Raw genomic sequence first — 23792 nt, 5'->3', positions numbered from 1 at the left:
ACACATTGTCTCCGGCTGTCAGCTTCACATAAACCCTTGCTAATTTCACAACCAGGTTCTACTGAAAGCAACACTCACAGGCCTAAAAATGGCAGTCATATCTGGGGAGTCTATTTTGTGGTATTCTGTATAAATCACTAGGTCCAGTTCCCCATAAACTACTGTTTTTGTATTCAGACTGCCTTTTTAAGCACTTCGATTTGTATATTTTTTTTATTTCTTTGGGCTCAACAAACTTTGTGTGTTCCCACACCCACCAGACTATGTCGATGTGTAGCCTGTAGGACTACCTCAGAGATGCTGGGCACACTGTGCACTGACATCCCTGCCTCTAAAAAGCATTTACAGCTACATTTGATTAGACTATACATCCAGAGCAGTAGCGCTGTTGATTTTTCCCATAGGGATGCTTGCAAGAAAATCATGATTTTAATAAAGACACAAAGGCCTGCCTTAACTCCTTTTATTACATCAACAGCAGCAAATAAAACTTAGAAGTCACAGTTACATAAACAGTCATGTGCTAGAGTGCCCTCGGTCCCCCGTTTTCCCTTCATGGTTCCTGTGACCTATAATAGGTAAGCAGCACAATAAGTCACTGTCCTCTTTCAACAGAATTTCTGGCTCGCTCGCTTATCAACGGGATGATTATTCAACTCTTGACCTCATCACAAAATGGTTTAGCAGTGTTGCTGGTGCTTGAACCAAATTTCTCTACTGCAGGCTGACCCAGAGAGCAGCACAGCTGCAAGAAGGAACTGCCAAAAAGCGGTAACTCTCCTGTGCTGTCCTTCTCCCCTGTGTTTTATATGTGTGAAAATACTCACGCAATTAGACAGGAAAAGAAGCCCTAGGTAGGACTCTGTATTTCATCTCCACATCTTCTAAAATAATGATTTTCCTAACTGGAGGGAAGGAGAAGAGGGAAAAAGAAAGGCACAGACTTTAAAGACAGGACATATATCCTCTGCTTTTATCCCTAACTTAAAATGAGTTTAAAAAAATCCACTTGCGAGAAAATCCCAGAACATTCACCTAGCAATTTCTCTAGCACTCCTTTTTTTTAAAAAGGGCTCCAGGATGAACAAGATTAGAGAAAGACAAGTTAATTACCTCGCAGTAACTGGGACTCTTCAAGATGCTTTGCCCGTGTGCACAAACAACTCTGAGTGTGCAGAAATACCATGCATCCAGGTTTCCCAACTGCTAGCCAACAGCTGAAAGTCAAAATGCACGTACAATGCTTTCCTCTCTGAAACAGGATCCAGGTGTTATGGACTCCAAGGAAGAAGGGAGGCAGGATGGATTATGGAAAATGCTTATCACAGACAATGTAAAACTGACTTATTTCCTGTCCCTCAAAGGAGAAAATTTTGTCAAAGATGGGAAACAGACAGTGACCTTTTATTTTCAAGCTAGTGCCCCAGAATAAGTATGTCAAATGAGTTTCCTTATCTGCCAAAAGGATCCTTCTGTTACCAGCTGGACATCCATGAAAGAGGACAGAAATACATGGTTTCTCCTGAGGTAAGCTATCACTACTTCACAAAGGTTCTCCTGGCTGTTGACAAACCACAAGATAGGACATTATAGGGACAGGAAGTCTCATCTCCCCTAAAACATCAAGCTCTTCAGAAGATTACTGCTAGTTCAACGGATGTTTGACACCTTGCCTCCAAGATTCACTGTTCTTCTGTTCTAGGCAAGAGGTTATAGTTGCTAGCTGTAGGATCAGTATTAGAGGAGTGCTGCTTCCACTGGGATTCGGAGATTTAAACAAGTGAACAGCAACCTAACAACCGTTGACACAAGCTCACAACTGAAAGAGTGATGGTCCTGTGCCCCCTCTTACATTTGCTCAGTTCTTTGCTTAGTGAGCCAATTTCAACTCTGCCAAGAAGTTGGAACAAAACTGATATGAATGAGACAGGAATGGGGAAACAGGAATGGATTTGGTGGCCTGAGAGTATTTATATTAGCCAGTAATTTGAGCCACCTATCCCCTGAGGTCCTTTATGGTGCAAAGCACATCACGCCTTGCCAATGAAAAATACCAGAGGATTCTCCCTCCCATCCCAAACCTCCACAATATACTACACCTCTCAGGGAGGACCTGGCCATTGTGATCAGGATGGCCACAGTAGGCAACATCACAGAGGCTGCTTTAGAAGCCCTATCCAGGACATCTATGGGTGCGTTGCCCACCAAAGATTGTTCTGAGACTAATTAAAAACACTCCTCTCTAGAACTGGGTGGCAGCATGTTCCTGAGAGAAGAAAAACCTTAAAGACACGGAAACAGTATCTTGATAGCAAAGCCTAGTAATCAGCAACCAATATGTGGGCACGGAAGTACATCTCACAGTGTTATACACATATATCAATGATACATATATACATACTATATATGTGTGTATACTAATCTACATGTATTATTATACATATACTGTATATGGCTCCTTACAATTTAAAATGACTTTGTTCTAGGATTTTGCCCCTATTTGAAGCTCAGAGCTGAAGCACTCAAGGTGCATGCACAAAACAGAATGGGACACATGTGGGCTCAGAGGAATGTTTCTGAAGACCATTTCTCAAGCATTACCCCAAAGAAGAGCATCCTACTTAAAGAGCTTTCATTGACTTGACCAATACCTAGAACTCCTGAAGAGAAGGAGACAAAGACAATTGATTTTTATGAATGAGGTTTTTAGATGAAACAAATATTCCTGAAGTCAGCTTACTCTGCAAAGGCTTGGTTAGTAGCCCCAGGACGGATTCCTAAAGTACATAAAGTGTCAGTCTAACAACAGAAAATCACGTTCCTTACAAACCGTATTTTATGGTACCTATGTTCTTCTTGTAGCACTTTTATGGAGACTGAGCAAAATACCACAGCCCACCTTACTGAAATGTCCTTCCACAGGCCCTCATCAACATCCTATAATAAGCTATAGTTGAGTGTGAGCACACCTTTCATAAAGCGTGAGATTGCGATCATGCTGATTTATACACCACAGGAATACGGACAACTGAAAACCTGGAGTCTGTACATTAAAATATCAAAGGAATACACCTTTCTTTCCTGATGAAAAAAGACAATATGATAAACTATTTGCTACAAAACTAAACACTTCTTCAGGCACCAGCTTCTGAGCCAGATTCAAAAGCCCCTTATCAGGAATTTCAGGCTTCCCCAGGTCTTTTAAAACCAGCTATGATATCTGATTAAGACTCTGACAGAGTATTATAAATGTGAGGACAAACTACGCAGGAGATCAACTGTTATTCCCACAGCTCTATTTGAAACAGGAATCAGTTTTAATGATCTTTGATGGTTCAAGTGGTTCATGTGCTAGTCTATACCCAGAGACGTTCCCTGTACCTGAAGCTGTAGTGATCTTTTAACATCAGCACACATTTACCACAGTGGGCTCACTTACATAGTAAGTTCAGCACAGTGATTACAAATTCTACTTTTCCTTAGTTATAAGCAAGTTGAAAAATTCCTTATAATTCTTCCCAGTGAGCCAAAATTCACTTTGCTTGTTAATTTGTTTTGCTCTAGTTAGAAGTCTATGGCAATAGACTGTCACACTGAGAACGTGTCAAATACCAGAAGGTAACAGGGATGCTGGCATCTCCAAAGTAAGAGTTAAACATTATTCTCAACACTTTGATTATCCTTAGCATATAAAGCGTTGAGGCCTACCATGTCAGCCTACCTCATAAAGGACCAGAAATATTTTAAGATTTCCCAACGTGGGCCTTTATTAGAAATGAAACCCCAAACAATTCTAGCAAAGAATTTGGAAAAGCTTTCTACGGTCTTAAGATTTCTAAATGCAGGAATTTAGTTTCCACTCTAAATCAAATTATTGTGGGGGATAATCACATGAATGCCAAATGGTCAGTATAGGAATCTGTATTTTAAAGACATCCTTGGATGAAAATGAACTCCATGAGCGAGAAGAGATTTTATTGCTTTGACAGGCCATTAATGAAGTCTTCTTTGAAGAACTGTTTACTGCACACAAAACTAGAACCTACCAGAGGCTTGATTACTTATTTCCAAACACCAACATGTTTTGTAGTAGTCTGATTCTAGGGCATAGTCCTCTGTTGGTGTCTGAAGACACCAAAATCAAGACTTAACTTTTTTTCCTGAGAAGATGTCAGGCTGCAGTATCTCTGACTTAAAAAAGAAAAAGAGAGGGAAGGAGGGAAAACTATGGTCAGACTAAACAATCACCATGAGTTCAAGCAGTGAAGTACCTCAGCATTCTCAATCCATCAGCATAACATTTTGTTTGGGTGTTACAGAAGACAAGATCCATTCACTTGGACACTTCTACTTGAGAAAATGGAAGGATCATACTACACTATTAAGATAGCTAAAAGGAGAAAAAAAAAAGTAACAACCACCTCAGTTCTTTATACTTTTTGTCCCTTAAAGGCAATGGATTTCTAAAAAAGGGGTTAGCACATAGGAGTGATCGCAGTACTAGCCAAAAACTTGACCTCTGACCCTGAATGAAAAGCTTGGAAATAGAGGAATTACATACATTTTCAGAGGTAAACATCTGCCTTGAATAGCTGAAATAAGACCAGCAGATTTTCTTTCTGCATGCCCAGCAACGCTTTTTTGGTGCTGAGGTGATCAATCTCCAAGAAAAAGACTAGGCATAACGGAGGGTTTAGAGGATCTATCTGCTGACTGGATGGCTCAAGGCATCTTAAAGCAATTGGACTCTTCTTGGCTGTCAGAGGTATCCAAAAGGCTTTGGCAAACACCAGAAGAAAATTCAGAGAAGCACCCTTGCAGGTGTCACTTTTACGTAGTGAGCACTTCACAAGAGAAGAAGTACCCATAGCAAAACTGAAGTAGGGCATTAAGCATGACTAGCACAGTTTCTCTTATCATATTATGTATGATCTAGGTGCCAAAAAGGGCTGGAAAGCTTTGCTTTCTAATCTTCATTTAACTTGGTAACAGATAAAACCGGTGGTTCACTCTCGTTTGCATATCTGTGTTCTCTATTTTTTTGAAATACATCTATGAACCGCCTGCTCTTACTCACTCAGTGCCTTCATCAGCTAACAATTCATCTTAATTAAGGCCTGCACCTGACCTGCCACCTCCCAGAACTGGCTGCAGTGATTTCTGTCTCAACTCTTTACTGCGACAAAGCGCATCTTCATTGCCTGAAACGTACTGCAAGCCTCAGAACAGTCACAGCCCCGACAGCAGAAAGCAAGGACAAAAATCCTTACATGTTCCTTGCAATTTAGAGCAGCCAAGAGAAAAGCGATCGGTTTACAGCGCAGATTATTGTAACATTGGTTTACCCTCAATATGTGCAGCTCATTTTAGTGTGGCTAGTCATTTAAAACTGACAGGGTCACCACAGCAACGAGATTTTAGTCACCCGTACAGTCGGAAAAGAAGTGCATGAGAAGTTGCAAGCGTCAATTCATCTGGCAAAATGGGCTGACCAAAGTGAGAAAAGTGTTCAAACATGCCACTTGGTCGCATACAAACAATTTGCAATGAAAATAAATAATTCCCCTTACCACAACAGCAATTCAGCATAATGGCTTACGCATGGTGATAAGTTTACAGAAAGTTCTCAAATGACCTGAAAGACTGAGATGGATCTAGAAACACCAGGGAAACGCCATAAAGCTCCTATGCTATCAGCTGTCCTGGGCAGGGCAATTCCAAACCCTCCTAGGGGACACACCACTGCCCAAAAGGCTAACGGAGGCACCAAAGCCATGCTGGCTGATTACCTGCTCCTTCACCCATTCATTTCAAGGAGGTGCCCTCATGTGTTGTACTAACTATATACGATCTGTACCCTTAAGCAATCCAGAGTAAATTTACCATAGCTACCACAATGTTAGCAGAAAAAAAATGGTCTGCTAAGGTTGATAAATCAGTCAATTATCTGCTTCCTTGACTCTTATTCTGGTGTAAATTTTTCAACCTTGCATTAGTAGTAACAGTACCTATGACAAGACGATCTGTACATTGCCAAAACCAACTGTTTAAATTAGTAAGAAATCCTTAATTGCCAACAGGCTTTTTTTTTTTTTTTTTTTAAAAAAAAAGGGTTCTAAACAGCAGAAACCATGGCTTCAGAAAGTAAAGCTTCCCAGCTATCATTACTGGAGGCCAATGTCTCCACACTTACTTTTGCTCAGTGCACAGCCCTCAATGATCCCTCAGCACACCCGAACACGCCAACAAGAGCACCCGCTGCCTCCCCATCCATACCTTCCTGCCTGGCTGAGGATATACACAGGACGCATGAAGTCCCCAGTCCCCCTTCAGCTCCTCGTACCAAGTCCAAAGTGCCTTCCCTCCCAAACCACCACCCATAAAACAGGAATAAGTCATGAATGTTCAATGCAAGGTGGTGGGGCAGAAATACTACTGAGGCACTGCAGGTACTGACTTCTTCGTCAGGCAGGCAGCCTTAATGCCCCTTGTGGGAATCTAAAGAACAAGGCAACTCTCAAAGGTGCAAGAGAACATGGGAAAACCACAAAGGGCTGTTGTCCTTGCTTGGAAGCAGTGAGCTGGTTTAGGCTCAAAAGGGAATATCAAATCTGTGGCAAGGTAGATGCACATGATCTCAGGTAAAATTTCCCTTTCCATACCACTTCTCTCACTGGTAATAGAAAGAGATTTCCAGAAAAGAACAGAAAATATCTGACTAAAGACACAGAAGCTGAAACCAAAATGAAAATGATGCATCATCCTCTTTCTCTACACACAGAAGTCAATAAGTACAGAGGACTATGCAACAGATCTGGTTTCCTGTGTCTTTTCAAAGACATGGTCAAGTTTTGGAACAGAGAAGGGAAGAAATCCCACCAGGGTTTGTACTGTGACAGAATAATATAAGCCCTGCATCCTTTCAATACCTGAGGAAAGCTCTTTAGGTTTCAAAATTGTTGGAAAAAACATACAGCAACATCCAGAACATACCCAGTCATTTCAAGGAATGTGCTTTCCTTTTTTTTTTTTTTTTTTCCTGCTTACCTCTGTTTCTCAGAGGGACAACTAACTGCTGTCCACATGCATGACTTCATTCACTGCTGCCTTGGTTTCACTGAGAAACTGCTAAATGCATCTTTCCTACAGTACATCTAATTAGAATACAGACTGTCTTTCAGACAAACTATTTTTTGTTAGGCCATGTATGCTGAGGACAACAGACTGACTCTCTGACTTGTACCCCTAAGTGCTATACAAACACAAGAAAAGAGAAGGAAACAATATTTCCTTGTCTCTCATGCACAAGGTAGTTCTTGAGAGCACTTTCAGATGTCTAATAACTACTGCATAAACCAGAAGTCTAGGAGACACTCACGTGAAATCAGACCCCTACAGAAGAACATGCTACTTCTCGTCTGCTTTCTTCATGACTGCTGGCTCTAGTATCTCAAGCAAGGCCAACAAATGTCTGGAATAACACAAATGGCAGCATTAACTTTTCCTCTTCTCCCCAAGGGGTTAAAAGCATGTTGTGTCTTCTCTTGAACCAGTTCCAAGTAACTTTTCATTCTATCAACTTATACAACTGCCAAATCTTCAGGCAGTGACACTGACAAAGTAGTGGCATTACCAAAATGAAAAATAGCAAGTACCAAATGAAAAATCTCTGCTTTCCCACATATAGGAAAAAGCTGACCAATCTCTCCAGCTGGTCTAGAAAACTTACCATAAATATTGACTGGCAAAGGATAAAAAAAAGGATGAATTATCAGTGATAAAAGCAGTGATTACATCTCACGTGGTTTTGGAGAAAAAGGAAGAAAACTAATTCTCATCAGTGCAGTAGTGCTACACAAGGATTAAAGCTGGAAAAATAGAGATGTCTGTGAAGCTCTCTCCCAAAAGGTGTGAAGAATCTCTGAAAATAACTTCTTGTTGAACTACAGGAAAAAAAAAAGAAACAAGAACTCCAAAAAACTGTCCACTTCTTGTCAGTGAACTGTCTCACTGAGCCTCCAAACATCCTCATGAACACCAGATAACCCAGAAAGCTCTGTCATTGGAATCTAGATCTCTTAGATGCAAAGACCACTCCAAGCAACAATTGTAACTTACATGCCAGAAAAACAGCAAGAAAAAAATTCTTGCTTGCTAAAGTCAGGTTTTCACGTCCTGTGCACAAAGGTAACTCAGCCAGCTTCTAAGGAAGGGAGAAGAACACAGCCTCTCTTTCTGTCTCTCGATCTTTGTTGCTGCAGGAGGCTGGCTGGCTGCTCTTCCTATAAAGGACATATTGGAGTTCAAAAAACTGTCAAAGAAGCGTGTGCATTTGCCTGCCTCGATGATATGATGCACTGTTGAACATTCTGACTTGCACTTACTTTGACTTTGGGGTCAGCTCAGTATTTCCTTCTCTGAGTACAAATAAGACATCTTAACTTCCCAACAGCCCCAGTGGCATTCTGGCAAATGCAATTCCTTCCACTCAGCTCGAAAGAATCACTATCTCTACATACTCAATAATCCAGACACTTCTGTTCAGTCTACGTAAAGGGCCAGGTTCTCTGCTGTGTAACCTGTGAGCATTGGCAAAGGAGGAATGAAGCATGAGCCTTTACAGATCTCTGATTCTCCCTTGCATTTTCTAACACAAAACCTGGGGATTGGCTCCTCAGGGGCAGTTGGAAATGGTTGTTAACTAGGAATAACTAGATCCCAGTAAGCTGCAGCCACGGCTCCATCTGTGACCACAGCTCCGTCTCTGATTCACAGCCTATTCAAGTTTCAGTGATACTGAGACGTAAGAAACAACAGTGTTATTTTCCCCCTAGGAACATCCCCATGCAATGAGAATCCCCGTCAGGGAAGACGAAGGCAACTTCCACCACATCTGCATCACCTTAGCAGCACAAGGGCAATCAGAGGAAGACTGCAAAGCTGGCCCATTGTTGATAAAAACCACTATGGTCTGGTTTTAAAAATTTGGTTAAATGGAACTCATTCTAGTCATTTTAGATTATTTTAAATATTGAACTTGGGAAGGTAGGGACAGCAAATGCTGTGAACTTTCTTTCCTTCTTATTAAAATACAGAAAGAGAAAACCCCACAGTAACCACTCCAAAACATCGATTCTTAGAAAAATACTGTTAAAAAACATGGAGTTGTTGCTTTAGAAGACATTTATGAAGATTGTTCAAGTGATCAGTGAAATAAAAGAAACAACAAAACCAATTAGAAATTCCAACACTACTATAATATGTAAGCTGCAATAAAGAAAACCAGGGAAGCCTCAGACCAAACCGCTGCAATGCCTTTAACTATGCCTCTTGTGTTTACAACCTATGTCAAGGGGTCACAAAGCAAAGAGGGGAGCTCACAAACTGTACGTGTGTCAATACTCAAGCACAGCAGGTGAGATCAGGCAGCATACCTGATCTCACAAAGATCTTTGTTATTAACCACTGTTTATTTTTGCTTATATGCAGCTTCTCTAGATCTATTTTTGGTAAATAACGTGCTCCTGATTTACCATCTTACTCTGCCCCATTACTCACCTGAGTGCTTTATGCACATTAGCTTGCTGACTGGTTCAGAAACAAAAGGTTTAGGTTTTAGATACTGAAATTATTCCTTCCCATAAATGTCACAAGAATCGAGTCCCCTATAATTTACTTTTTTCTCTCTCCCAAAGTCAGATTAAAGCATGGCAAATTATATTCTCTCTTTCTCTAATTCCTCCCACAAGGATGATATTATGGTAACGTATCTAAGGGGAGCTTGAAGAAGTATTTATTTTGTCATGCTGTTTGCTACCAAAGACAGCTGCTTTCTTTGACCCTGAGAGGATTGCTTGGGGTTAACAAGCAAAGCCAAATAAGAGAGGATTAGGAAGCTACTCGTAGGGGTAGGCTAACACACAGGAGCAGTTCTTTCCATGTGGAACAGACACTCCTCGCTCCTAGACACACTAAGGCACCGCCTCAGCTTTCAACCTTAAGAAAAGTTAGAGGTCACGTAAATAATGTGCAAGCACCGAATAAAAAGTGGAAACATGATTTAATTTAAAGAGATTTAGGATTCTGTGTTGAGCTCATGCTACGAGAAACTAATGCTGTGGCTACTTAGGGCACAGTCCATTTCTGTATTCTGCCTTACAAATCCACCTAAAATTCAGATTGAGAGGAATGCTGGAAGTGAAGGGGAAGTTTCGTGTCTACATCCATTCCATCACTGGCTTTTCTGCTGCACAAACAAACAAGCGTGCCAATGGCAATGGGAGTTGAGTTGATTTTTTCAAAGAGCACTTCTTGGCTGAAAACTCTGTGGGCTTTACCCACACTTTTTATGCAGGCCAGTAAACGCCTTCAAAGACAACAACTCCGATTCTCATGAGAATATGTCTATACTAAATAACACAGTGCTATGTAGTGATATCTGAGCCAGCTTGAGTATACCCAGAAGTATTATAGCTGAATTAACCTGGGTAGACTGCTGTGATAACTGCCTCCCATACACAAGGTAGCTTATTTAGAGCTTGCTTTGTTATCTCAATGTGGCATAGCGCTCCGCAGGAAGACATATAAGCAATTATCGTGAAGTCCATTTAGACCTTATGGGCAATGTAAAAGTACCTCAAGGTGGGCAGAAGAGCCCCCTTCAGAGTTATTCTCTGTGCATACAACTCCCTCTGGCCACACAGAATTGACAAAAGGATTATGTCAGCCCTTCCTCTCCAGAACGAGGAGCAGGATGAGAGCCAGTGGGCAGCAGAAATTAGAGCAGCTCTGGGTTGTTACGCTTACACCGGTGCCTGAGAAGGGCTCTTCATGGCCTCAAAGTGCTAGAAATACAAAAGCAGACAAGGGGAAATTCTGCTCCAATCACAGATGAAGTGAGTTCTCAGTCACTAGTAGCGAGGTCTAGATTTGACACAGTGGCCTATAAGGGGAGTAATTCTGCCTCTGCTTCAGGAAAGCATGCAAACACAAACAGCCACAACACCAGCTGCTGGATAAATCCAGTTGCCCACCACCCTCCCTTTTCCTTACATACTTTTGACTCCCTGATCATCTTGCTGTGGAAGATCTGATGCTATTTTAATTTTTTTGAGAAAACAAATTATTTGAGACGAATTATCGTTGCTCATTTGTACTACTACACCAGTCAAAGACTCCAACTTGCAAAGAATTCCTGTTCGTTAATAAATTCACACATAAGGATCACTCACAAAGCGGAGTCACACTTGTTAAAACCATCGACTCTTTTAATGCATTTTTCTAAGAGTTACTTGCCATTTGTTTTTAAGCATTCACTTGAATTCCCACTTTTGCCCTGATGCACCATCTTACAAACCCTAACAGGCACCAAGACCCAGGACACATCCAAAACATCCACTTAAAGTAGGAAGCCCTAATTTTAAAGTAAGCCTTTACCAAATCTTCTCCTATACAGAAACTTTCAGGTAAAACTTCTGTCCTACTAGTTTAAGACCATGCAGGGAAAAATTCTTTGTACCTGCTTAGAAAACCCTGTGGTAAAGGAAAAAGACATTCAAGCAGCAACCTTCAGATGAGGGCCAGCAGAGTTATAACCCCTTCTTGAGGATAGGAATCCCTAGAGGTTGGACCACGCAGAATTCAAAGGAACGACGACAGGAGCTTGCTTTGAGTTGTTTTGAAATTTTTATTTCTATCCTAGTGAGAGAGTGTCCCAAACAAAAGAAATGAAACAGAGCAGATGTTTGGAACCTAACTTGACTTTCTGAAACTGCTGATGAAGCCATGCGTTACAAGACCTCTACCACCTGGTAACCCTTTTGTTTTTAATGCAACTTATTCTAAGCAGCAGCTAAATCAGCAGACTTGCAAAACAAATTTTCTTTCATGGTCTACTGTGCTATCAACATCAGCCATTCTTTCCCCCCCAACTTCCACCACTAGCACCTAAGTACTGAAAAGAACAAGGGAAAGGGCTGCTTACGCAGTCCAGGTTTTCTCTCCTTACTGCATGCTTCTCAAAAAAATCATAACTCTTTAACCTGCAAAACAGAACAGGTTAGCCTGAGCATTAGGCTTAACCTGAGCTTCTACCATTTGGTGTAATTACACCACAAACATGAAATCCCTGGAAAAGCAGGAGAAACTTTACGCGATAGAGCCAACTGCTAAGTCAACAGGTTGAGACTGAGCATGTTTGGTGTCTAGGCCCAGTAGAACACCAGCTTGTAAATGCTACTGAAGGTACGGAAGAAAAAGAGAAATCGTCTTTGGGAGCATAACGGTTCTGTAATTTATGACCCCGAGTTATCTGTAAAAAAGAAAAACTGAAAGACAAGCTCTTAAGTGAACTTATGGGTATATGTTACTGAATCGTACGTTGAATTAGCCATAATGCAGTGTATATGTGCAGAGACATGCTGACTATACCCTGCAGCATGCTTCCTTTGAACTGAAGTCTGGTCAAGCCTGAGTTTTATTATTTAAATTAAAAAAAACTAATAATCCTTTGGGGAAAGGGATAATATCTACCTTTTTGAGTTGTTGGTGTTTTTTTTTTTCCTTCAGCCTAATATCATCTGTTATTCTTTATGATCATATCAGCCCACGTCATTTGTTGTTCTTCATATGAACAATGTTTAAAAGTGAAATAAAAAGTCTTAGTTTGGGGGGCGAAAAGAGAAGCAGAGAAGTCCCCCTCCCCCTTGAAAATTGACATCCATTACATACTGCCAGTTACTTTGAACTCAGGATTTCTGCACATTATTTTCATAAAACACGTGACACTTCACACATACACCATGGCGGGTTCTGTATACGTAAACTGAACTGATACAAATCACAGTACCATGAAGAGCAAACTAGGCACCAAAAAAATGGTGTACCAGGAACCAGAACAAAACATTATTGAGAAGATAAATTCTTCAAATATGACTCTGGAGTAGTTTAACAGCTGTAACAGTAAAAGGATTCCAGGCATAAGCCAAATTAGCTCTCCCTAACCATCTGAACTAATGTCTATATTATGATTTCTTTGCAATGTGAAAGAAAAAAAAGTCCTCTATATGGTGCTTCATGACAAATCACATGCCTAGTGAAGCTTCATGTTAGAAACCCTTTTAACTTCCAAAAAGTCCTCTTTTGTAGGTCATGCTCTCATTATCTTGCTCTGGGATCTGGTCTGATTAAATTATAGGAAATTACTAATACTTCACTTTGAACAGCCAGCTCCTCCTGGCTGTTCTTCTTTTTCTTTTTTTTAAACTAAATTCTTCCTACTCCTGCCTTCTTATATATAAAAAAGACAACAATCACTCTGTTACAAAGATGAAGTTGCACTCTTTCTTTGTCCATTTTAAGACTTAAAAATAAAAATGCATTGTCTGCATGTTCTTACACATCTCATTTTACTGCTCTACCTGCAGGTTTCCCTGTTTGTGTTTTACAGTCTTTTGTACTCCTGCCCTCTCTGAAATGCAATTCGTAAGATCCTAAAAACTTAAGTAACTTTAATGAGCACAACACTGACTCTGTGGTAGTCCAATTTACACTCCAGTGTGATTTATATTCTGTACTATCAGACAACACTAAGACATAGTCTACTATTGAATGACTTTAGACACTGACCACTGAATGACTTTATACAAGCGATGTAGTTGATATAATGTTGTTCCCCTCCCCTCCCCCCCCCCCCCAAAAAAAAAAAAGAAGCAAATCTGAAGAGACAGGAACTTCAGACATCAAAAACCTTCTCCCTTTATGGGGATTGTATTTCTGAAAAGTCAGTGAAGACTTTGCTATAATGAGTGGGACAAAATAAGAACAGTGTTTTCAGATGGAGTAATGCAGATGCTACTCCATCCAACAAAATGCTGCTGTTCATTTGAGAGGTACATTACAGTACCACCAGGACAACTATGATGATGGCAATGAAATTATTAACCTAATCATACTAAGAATAATAATTTTCCCTACATGGATCCTCTTGTTGACAATGAGCTATATCATGATCCCTGCAGTGGTGAGAGGTTAAAAATAGTAAATAGAAAATATGTTAAAAGCTTCCCCTTGTACATGCAATGCCTGATAGTAAGGTAATAAACACTATTAAAAGAGAGATTCCAGTTCCTGGTAAAAGCCTTGTGTCTCAGAACAAACTCTCAAATGCTGGTGAAAGCTTTTCTGACATTGGGAATTCTTTTGAAAAAAACATCCAAAACACCATCTCATGCTATTAGAAAGTATCAAATACAGCAAGGTGCTGAAATAAACTAAGTAGGAAACTTTCAATTATTCTTAATTTATTCCGCTGTCAGTATTTTCTTTACACTCTGATGATATAGCCCAGCAACAAAAAACAATATAATAAATAGCTTCAGAGTTTGTGCTTTTTGTTTTGTTTTTACGGTATAGAGACAGCTTAAAACTTCAGCAAAGTACCTGACCATGAAAGCGAGAAGAATTATGCCCCCTCATTATCACACATCTAGCTTTTGATATCAAAACTAACATTGTATCCATGCAGCGTCTCTATCTTCAACAAAAGATTGTGAACAGAAGTAGGTAGCAGTTTGTCCTAAATGAACCACATTCTTCAGATAGTAGTAGTAGTACAAAATTTTGAATGTAGCTTCTAATCGTGTCTGATATAACAAATGCAAGCTTTGTATACCTGGTATTGTGGCATTCATTCACAAACTACACTGCAAACAAGCCTTTGAGACTGAATCAAACCCCAAAGAGTATTGATTGCTATACTTAAGGCAACATAGTGGTCTAGATCCTAAATAATACTTAAGTGTCTCACAACTTTCCAGAACTTTTGCTTTTCCGGCTGATCTCTTCCAAGTCACATTTGTGAAGTTCAGAAGAAATGCACTTTCAGGGACTCTCAGAAAAGAAAATTGTGTGAGGTAGTGTGGTAGGTAAGGCCATGAGGAGAACAAAACAAAGTAAAGCTGTACTTATACATACATTTTTAAAGATTCTGATAGACACAGAATAGAGGAGAAAAAACATCTTTATTTAGGTCTAAGCACTGAAGTAGTTAAAGGGAAAACAAAAACAGAACAAAACAACAACAAAAACAAGCAAACAAAAAAACCTAAGTCACACTAAAGAATAGACTTCCTTTAAACATTCCAGTGAAGATGCATTGATTTGTCTGAGTCAGGTGCATGCAGAAGTAATCATAACACACGTGCACTAGGTAAATTTTTAACTTATGAACCTAACTCTTTCATTGTAAACTGAGGCTAGCTGCCCTACTATTTCATTTTTGTATGAATAAGCCACTGTCTATCCAGGAATTCCTAAAGTCCTGTCCTTATTCACTTGTATCTTAAAAAGGATTCACTTGGATTTTGCAGTGAGTAAAGACACTCCACTAGCATCTGTGACTAAAGATTTTCCAAAAACTTCACGCCTTTACAGGTGGAAACCCCAGTTCAATATTTTAACGGCGGCATTTCAAATGGCCCCTGTGCCTGACTGAACTCTGAGGTTCACCCTGCTTTCAGCAGGGGGGTAGACCAGGTGACCTCCAAAGGACCCTTCCAAACCAAATTATGCTGTAAACAACTCCAGCAACTGAGGGCCCAGCCTTAACTCTGCCCTTTTAAGCAAATACCACCGAAGCATAGTATTATTACATCTAATAAAATCAACCCTTTTTTCCTTCAACCTCTTCAGCATCAGTATCTGGCAACTCACTTAAAACCAAGTTAAATTGTTGCAACAGCCTAAAACAACTCTTTCTTCTTTTACATAAAATTTCTCCACCAGACGATGTGTTTTGGCAGTGCCATCTTCTTTTGTGAAATTACTTCTAAATCTACAGAACAGTTGTCCAGTGAAGTCAATGTACAGAAGTATAAAATAAGCATCCCAGTCAGCAGCAGCTGTACACCATCGCTTCAAGCAGCACGACTGTGTTCTTCAGGTGCATTTCGGGGTACACAATTTATAGGAAAGTAAGGCCTAAGTAAGGCCTAGACACCCTGAAAACACAGCTTCCTACCTTAGCTACAGTAAAGTCCACGGGACTTACTCTACTAAGCCACATTTGCTCATTTGCATTCTAGCATTGCCAAATCATTCAGTGGAACCATGTCTTAGTGTTTATTTCCCCAGCTGATAGAACCCAAATTATCACAGAGGGGTTCAGTAAGGTGCCATGTGTCAAAGCGAGCCCCACAGCCATTTAGGTGCACAGGGGAGTGTTCATGTGCTAGCAACAACCTGTAACATAGCTTAGGGCTGAATCACAGCGTAACATCCACACTGGGGCAGAGTTAAGGTTGAATAGTGTATCAGCCATCTCCCTTCCAGATCCGCATGGTGTGCTTCACGTTCTTTTGCTATTGTTAACACTTAAAAATGAAAAATGTATGCACTCTTAATAAATGCATTGCTAAAAACAGCAGGAATTGCAAAATAAAAATGTATTTTACCCTGAGTAGCCATTAAAGCAATATGTTGCTAAAAAAAGTAAAATCACTATTTATAGCATTTGCACCCTGAACTGAGTGCAATGAATTCCAAGGCATCTTCTGAACCTGCAGGGCTGCAGACTGTAACAGTATTCCTACAATTCTCCTGAATTATCCAATGTATTATTAGGTGGTGTTTTGTTTTTTTTTTTTGGGGGGGGGGGGGGACGTTGTCAAATGATAGTTTTTAATCCAGTGCAATCTGGTTGTAAAAGAACTTAAATAAAACCCATTTCACAAGTAGCATTACTGTGGGACATACAGTGTGTGCATGCTTCACACGTCAGGAGAGAAAAAAAAATCTTCCACGAATTTAACTAAAAAATTAATCTGCAAATTAGGCCGTGCATTTAAAATAAAACGCTGAAAGCACCCCCGGACGGAGCTCGGCTGGCACAATGCAGGCAGCAGCCGGGCGGCGCGGAAGAGGCCGCGGCCCCTCCCGGCGCAGGCGGTCAGGAGGTCGGGGCCGAGGCGAGCCTGAGGCGCAACCCGGAGGCGGGGGCAGCCAAAGCCCAGCGCCGGAGCCGAGCCCCGGCAGGCAGCGCCCGGGAGCGGCGCGGCCGAGCGAGCTAAAATGGAGCCCGGGCGCCGTGTCAGCCCGGGAGGCGGGCGGAGGGCAGGGGCAGGGGCGAGGGCAAGGTCAGCCGCCGGGCCAGCCGCGGCGCCGCCTCCCCCCGCCGGGCAGCCCCCGGGGGGCTCGGGCCGAAGCGGGGCGGCGGCGCTCGCCCCCCCCACCCCCGGACGCCCCAGGCCCGGTGCTCCCGGGCTTGGCCCCTGCCCCCGCCGGGCCGAGCCGGGCGCTGCGGAGGCCGCCCCCGCGGTGCGGGGGGAGCAGCCGCCGGGGCCGCCAGCAAGGGGCGAGCGGAGAGCGGAGGGGTGAGGGGAAGGAGGAGGAGGGGAAGGAAAGGAAAGGAAAAAAAAAAAAAAAGAAGAAAAAAAAAGCCCAAGTGGAGCCCTTAACCCGACCCCGGCGGGAAGAAAGCGGGGAGGGAAGGAGGCGCTGCTGTTGGCGGGGCTGCGAGTGCCGCCCCCCGGCCGGGGGGGTCAGGGGGTGCCGGGGGCAGCGCGGCCCCGGCCCCAGCCCCAGCCCCGGCCCGGCGCCGGCCGCGCAGCGCAGGGCCCGGCCCCGCTGCGCCCCCCGGCCGGGGCCGCCCCGCTCAACTCCCCTCCGCCGAGCCCGGCTCCGGCACCGCCGGCTCAGCCCCCGGCCCGGCGCGGAGGGGCTGCGGGCGAGCCCCGAGCGGAGCAGCCGCAGGCAGGCAGTGCCCCCGGCCACCCCCGGTCGCCTTGAACCGGCCCCGGGGCCACGCAGGGGCAAGGTATTTTTAGGTGCCTTCCCCTCCCCTCCGCGTCTCCCGCACTGGCTGCCGAGCGCTTCGTGCGGGGAGCGGGAGAAAAGTTAACTGCTCTGCGAAGAGGGGGGACGGCGGGGGGAGGAGGGAGGCAGGCAGGCAGGGAGGGAGGGAGCGCGGAGGAGCAGGGCAGGGCGAGCCGAGCCGTGCCGGGGATGCGCGGGATGCCCTTAGCCCTGCGCCCGGGGCAGCGCCGCCGGCGCCCGGGGCTCGCCTGACCCTTCCCTCCCCGGCGGCAGCCCCGAGCCCGCCGCCGCCTCTCCCCGCTCCGCTCGGCTCTGCGGGGACCTCGCCGGGCACGCTGTGCCTCCCCCCGCCGGCCCCGGCCCCCCTCGGGGCGGCTGCGGGGTGCCCCCAACGCCGCCGCCGCCTCCCCCCGCTCCCGGGCCGCCCAGCCCCGCCGCAACCTTTAGCCGGGGCCGGACCTCGCGGCTGGTTCCGCGCAAGACGCCAGCAGCCGCTTCCCCTCTCGCCGCCCTCCCCTCCGGTGCTAGCCCCCCTCCCCACCCCAATAAATCGCCCCCCCCCCCCCCCCGGCCCCAAAGAGAAGCCCACGCCGCCCCCCCCCCAGCACAAATGCACAATCACGGGCGAGGGGAGGGAGCGGGAGGAAAGGGCGAGAGCCGCGAAGAAAGAAGGGGGGAAAGGAGAGAGAGAGGAAAAATTAAAAGGGCACAAGGCTGTTCATCACCAACATGGCTGCCTTAGCTCAGACCTAAAAGAGGAATAACCCAGGCTGTGTCTTTGTCAGTTTCACCTCTGTAACCCTAAACTAATGCACAAAACGACGGAGGCGGCTGCAGAGGGGAAGGAGACGGGGAGAGGAGGAAGGAGAAAATGGCAAAAAGAGGGGGCACTTACGTGAAGAGAGGCGCTTGGGCTGCTCCTGCTTCCTCCTGGGCATTTTCCCCCTTTTTTCACATTCTCCTCCTCGGTTAACGGGAGATCAAATAAGACCGGGAGGGGGGGCGCGGGCAGGCACAAAGCCGGGCCCCCCGGGGGAGCCGCCAGCCGGGGCGGGCTTCCCCTCGCCGCCGGGGGAGCGGGGGCTGGAGCCGGCTCCCCGGGAGCCACCGCCGAGGGCTCTCCCCCCGCGCTCTTTCTCTCTGCTCTCTCCCCCCGAGCCGGCCGTGCACCTGGCTTGTCCCCGCTCGCCGTGCTCTCTCCTCTGGCTCCCTCCTCGCTCCCTCCCAGCGGCCGGGGGCTGCGGTCCCGGCGGGCGGGCGCCGTGCCGGGGCCGGGGCTGGCGCGGCGGTGCCGAGGGCTGCGCCCCGCTCCTGCCGGCCCCTAACTAACACTAACGCCGGGATCAAAGGGCAGCGGCGGCGCTCACGGCTCGCCCGCGGGAGGCAGCCGGGGACACACGCGCACACACGCGCGCACACACACACACGCACACGCCCGGCCGGGCAGGACGAAGGGAAGGGAAGGTGCCCCCGCGCCCCGGGGTGCGCTGCCCCGGTCCCGCACCCGCCGCCGGTCCGCCCCGCAAGGACGAGCAGGGAGGGAAGGGGCTGGGAAGGGGGGGGGGGGTTGAGGCTCGGCTGCTCGCTCGGGAAGCCCCTCGCCGTTCTGGGGAGAGAGAAAATAACACACACACACCCTTATTTAAAAAATAAATCAATAATAATAAATCAAGGCGTTTTGCCTTCCTGCGATAGAAAAGAAAAAGCGTGATGAAAAGGCACAGGGGTGGAGAGGCCGATCCTAACCAACTTCAGGGTCAGGGGGAGGGAGGCCGGCTGAGCACTACTCCCCCTGCCCCAGGCGGTGCACAAAGTGAGCGAGAAGGGAGCTGGGGATGCAGTGGCCCGGCACCAGGCTCTGAGCTGTGCCAGGGCAGCTTCTAAGCAGGGGACGAAATGCAAGCCCCCTGAAAATCCCAGCTCCTGGAGCAGTGCACGTGCCGGGGGAGGAAAGCACGCTTAGGTCACCCCTAATAGTTGATTTAACTGCCACATGAAACTCCTGCAGTGCACACAGCAAGCTGGACTTGTGAAATTTACTTTTTTCCTGCTGTAATGCGGGTAGACGAAGCTTTATCCCGAAGCAATTTCGGTGTGCATTATGAAGGCAGTATAGCAGTTTTCATTAACTGATACATACTTTCATTACTTCACAAATCACACATCTTTCTTCAAAGACGGACATGAAGGTGGGGAAAAAATAGAAGAGGGAATGGGTCTCACTGAAGCACAAAAGGTACTTCGTGAAAGAGAAGTGTTCTCTTTGTGACTTGCAGTCATTTGGATAAAAGTTCACACAGAGGTTGTTAATGATTTAAACTCTAAAACCTGTTACTACAATTGAAGTAAAATGGTTTGAAGCACGGTTGTTTCATATAGCTCTCGCTTTGTGTAAGGAAACTTTGAACTTCGCAGAATACATAATCGAAATCATGAGTCAGATGTTGCAACTAAAACAAAAAATGCATTATTCTCCCATGTATACCTATTAGGTTGGTTGCTTTTGACAATCTGACTCATCATTTTATCACACCGTATTTTATCCTAACTCCAAAACACTTTATTTTCTATAAACAGCTGTCTAGGAAAACTCAAAACGGTAGATTTGCAGCCTATATCTTTTAAGCAGTCACCTCAGCACTCTTAATCGCCTCACGCTAGAAAGGTTTCATATAATATTACACCCATTTCACAGCACAGTTGCCTCTTCCACGCAGGGAAAAACAAAGATTTAAAAGATTAGGTTTATAGGAGAGAATCTGAGGTTCCCTGACGTGAGTACAGTTCTGACGTTAAAACCAAACATACAGAGAAGGTGAGACTTCTGAAACAGAACACGCCTCCTGACTAAAGTTGGTTTCTCATTTCCCGATATGGCTAAAATACTTCGTTTTCATGGAGAAGTGTATTTACTTTTAATCCAGAAGCCAAAAAAAGAAGTACATAACAGAGTGATACAGGGCTGGAGATGAATCCAAACAAATACCTTACACCTACCTACTCATGACCAAGTGTACCGGAGTACCAAGTCCCAGAGTACTCAAGTCCTGTCTTTGCCTTCAGTTCTCCAGATTACACTGGTTTTGGAGATTCGTATAGCACGAGTAATATTAACCAAAAATATTAGGGGTATTTTTATTATTATTATTGCTCCCAAACCTCAATTTTGACGTGCCTGGGACTTAAGCAACATAACTTTGTTAACTTAACAGGAGCCGCAGCTTAAGAAGAATAAACCCTTCCTTATTATCTTTTAGAACCACTCCAATGGCAATTGTGTTAACTAAGCCAGCTTTGCACGCAACGGCTCGCTGTCTGCTTGGATGCCCCTACCCGCACAGGAGGCCACAAGGCAGCTGCCTCAGAAAGGGACGAGTCCTGCCTCGTGCTGCCATCCACCGCTGTGGCAGCCCTTCTCCAGGTGCTCTGTGGAGAACGGGATGTCGGAAAATACTGCTTTCTGCATCATCACTCTTTTCCACCCTCTACTCCTCACGCATTTCTGGCATAAATTAATGCTGACAGTGTCAGCATTAATTTACAATATGCTAATTTTTTCCCCTCCATCATTTGAACCCCCCTTCAGGGGAGTTAAGGCAACTGCAGTAAGGACACTGGGGGAACACCGCTCTTTGAGAGCGCCATGGGAGCTGGCAAGCGACTGAGCAGCACCAAATCTCTGAAGATGACCTTGGCTTCAACAGATCTCCCAACAGTTTGACAAAGGGTTTAGAGGGCCAAGCCTTGAGCCTGCTCTGCAGTGAAAGAAATCCCAATGGCTGAATGAACTATCAGGGAGAAACTTTATACTTCAGCTTTAACGAGTTTCTAATCCCATGCCTGGAAGTAGTCTATATGGGAACGGCTTCGTTCTTCGTACCTCTCCTGGTTAATTGCACTACTCTGCGCATTGTCCTACTTAAAATATCGCATCCAGCAATCACATTGAAATCAAAGACACCAGGTCTAAATTTACATGCTTTTATGCAGTGGTTTAAGGAAGATGACTTAGGGCATAATGCCATTTAAAAAATAATCTTCCCTTACATGTTTGGTGGTATAGCAGGAAAAGAGACAGAAGTTGGCTGACCATACTTTCGAACATTTCTAGTCCAGACACAAAAAAATAGTTGTGAGTCTTCCACAGATAACATAATATAAATAATGCATTGCCTCTGCAGGTCCTGCTATTAATAAGTAATGATCGTATGGCACCTTCCAAACACCAACCCTAGTTACACATATGAATTAAGTTCAGCCCCAGAAACCACTTTTGAACAAAGTAAATATTTTCTTCACTTACACATGAGAAAAATGAAACAAATTGAGTAAATAAGGTTTTACACAGTAACAAATGATGTAATGTTCTTAAAACCTTTGCAGGTTATCTAGCATCCAAACTATCTTCATATAATGTAACAAACACTTGAAAAGGTTGCTAAACTGAAACCTAAAAACTAACTGATGTCCTAGCTTTATTTTTTGAAGCTTTAAAGAATTCTGTTGTCAAGGTCAGCTTAAAAGAAAAAATAAAATTGTACTGAGAAAAAAAGAAAAAAGGCCATTATATCCAGTTCTTGGGCCCCAAACCACGAGACTATGGTAGCTACGGCACTAGGCCACCTCTGCTTAAAGTACAGCCTACCAGAAGAATTGCTGTGTCCCCCTGTGTATGCAAAGATATACAGACTCTCTTCAATGCTACTTGTATCTTTAGATTAATTTCCTACTGAACAAAGGTATTTGCCTATAGCCCCTGTATCTTCAATATCTAACCAGGGACCCTGTTTTCCATCAAAATCACACTCCTTCCCACACCTCTTGGAGGAAGATTATCAGTAGCCTAAACTCCTCCTCTTTTCTCTTTTAATTGAGTTCAATATTCCTACACTGAACAGTAACTATGAATCAATCCTGCAAACAAGATTGGATTACAAACTTCTTGCTCTGAAGTGTTTAAGAGGCAAACATAAGGGGACGAACAAATCCATAGGATTCATAGTACCATGGATACCACCATCCTTGTTTGCAAGTGCTCTGTAAGCTAACAACATTAAGTACCAATTTGTAATAATAATAAATAATGGCAAGTTAATAACTGGCAAGGCCACTGACTGGTTTCACAAAGGCCAATAAACAATGATCAGAAGTCATTATCAGATGATTACCACCTTGGGACAGATAATAAACAGTTACAAAGTGGGAGGCAGAGTTGCATAACCAGTGGATCCTAAACCACAAACAGGCTTTAGCTTTTGAAAGAGGCAACTGAGTTCTCCTTCCCCAAAGTTTTTAACCTCTTTGTCTTTTAAATGGAAAACATAATGCAAGGGCCACGGTCAAGGAGAGCAAACTAGACAAAAACTCTTTTTGGAACCACTGAAATCACTGGCAGTACTCTTCTGACTCTTCAATTGCTTATGCCATGATCGTGAACAGAGAATACACTGCAGCAGGAACATTCTTCAAGATCCCGAGTCTCATGAATTCCCCCTATGGTCTTGCAGCCTCAGAGTGGGGAGGCATCAGGAAGGAAGAGTGCAATGCATTCTGTATCTCTTAGCTAAACCACAGCCAGCTGTGTCAGAATATTGTCCAGATCCTGGTAAAAAAAAAAAAAACTAGCCATAATCATTTTATAATAATTTCAGCATAAGCTGCTTCTAGTTGCAATGCAAGTTCAGAATGTTAATCCCTTCAGAAGAATTACAGTGTTTACATGTTCCAGCTGCTAGTATAGGACACTACTTAGGAAAGGTGATATACCTCCTAATTCCAATTAAAACAGAAAACAAACAAACAAACCACCACTACTATAACAAAAAACAATACTACAGGCTGTTAGCCTTAAACCCATGCTCTTGAATAATCCTGGGGTCTGCAGGCCAGAAATACACAGACTAGAGGCCAGAAATACACAGACTAGAGGCCTAGAGACACAGTTGCTACCCAACTACTGTGGTGTTCCTTCAGATTTACCA

The 23792-nt window shown here is 44.1% G+C and overlaps 1 protein-coding gene across 13 annotated transcripts in view; it reads right to left on the bottom strand.

Moving 5' to 3' along the window:
• ZNF827 (zinc finger protein 827) overlaps positions 1-23792 on the bottom strand; it is a 122744-nt gene that overhangs the window by 87788 nt on the left and 11164 nt on the right. For 4 of the 13 annotated variants that reach the window (XM_080588652.1, XM_080588646.1, XM_080588654.1 and 1 more), the window contains one exon: positions 18707-23413. The exons of the other annotated variants lie outside the window; for them this stretch is intronic. In XM_080588652.1, coding sequence (XP_080444778.1) covers positions 18707-18749 — 43 coding nt within the window. In that variant the 5' untranslated portion in view covers positions 18750-23413. The remainder of the gene's footprint in view (positions 1-18706; positions 23414-23792) is intronic. 13 annotated transcript variants of the gene reach the window in all.

This window comes from Anser brachyrhynchus, assembly GCF_964034855.1.
Source record: "Anser brachyrhynchus genome assembly, chromosome: 4".
NCBI classification, from domain to species: domain Eukaryota; kingdom Metazoa; phylum Chordata; class Aves; order Anseriformes; family Anatidae; genus Anser; species Anser brachyrhynchus.
The sequence above is the reverse complement of the archived record's forward strand: the minus strand, read 5'-3'. Positions and strand labels throughout refer to the sequence as shown.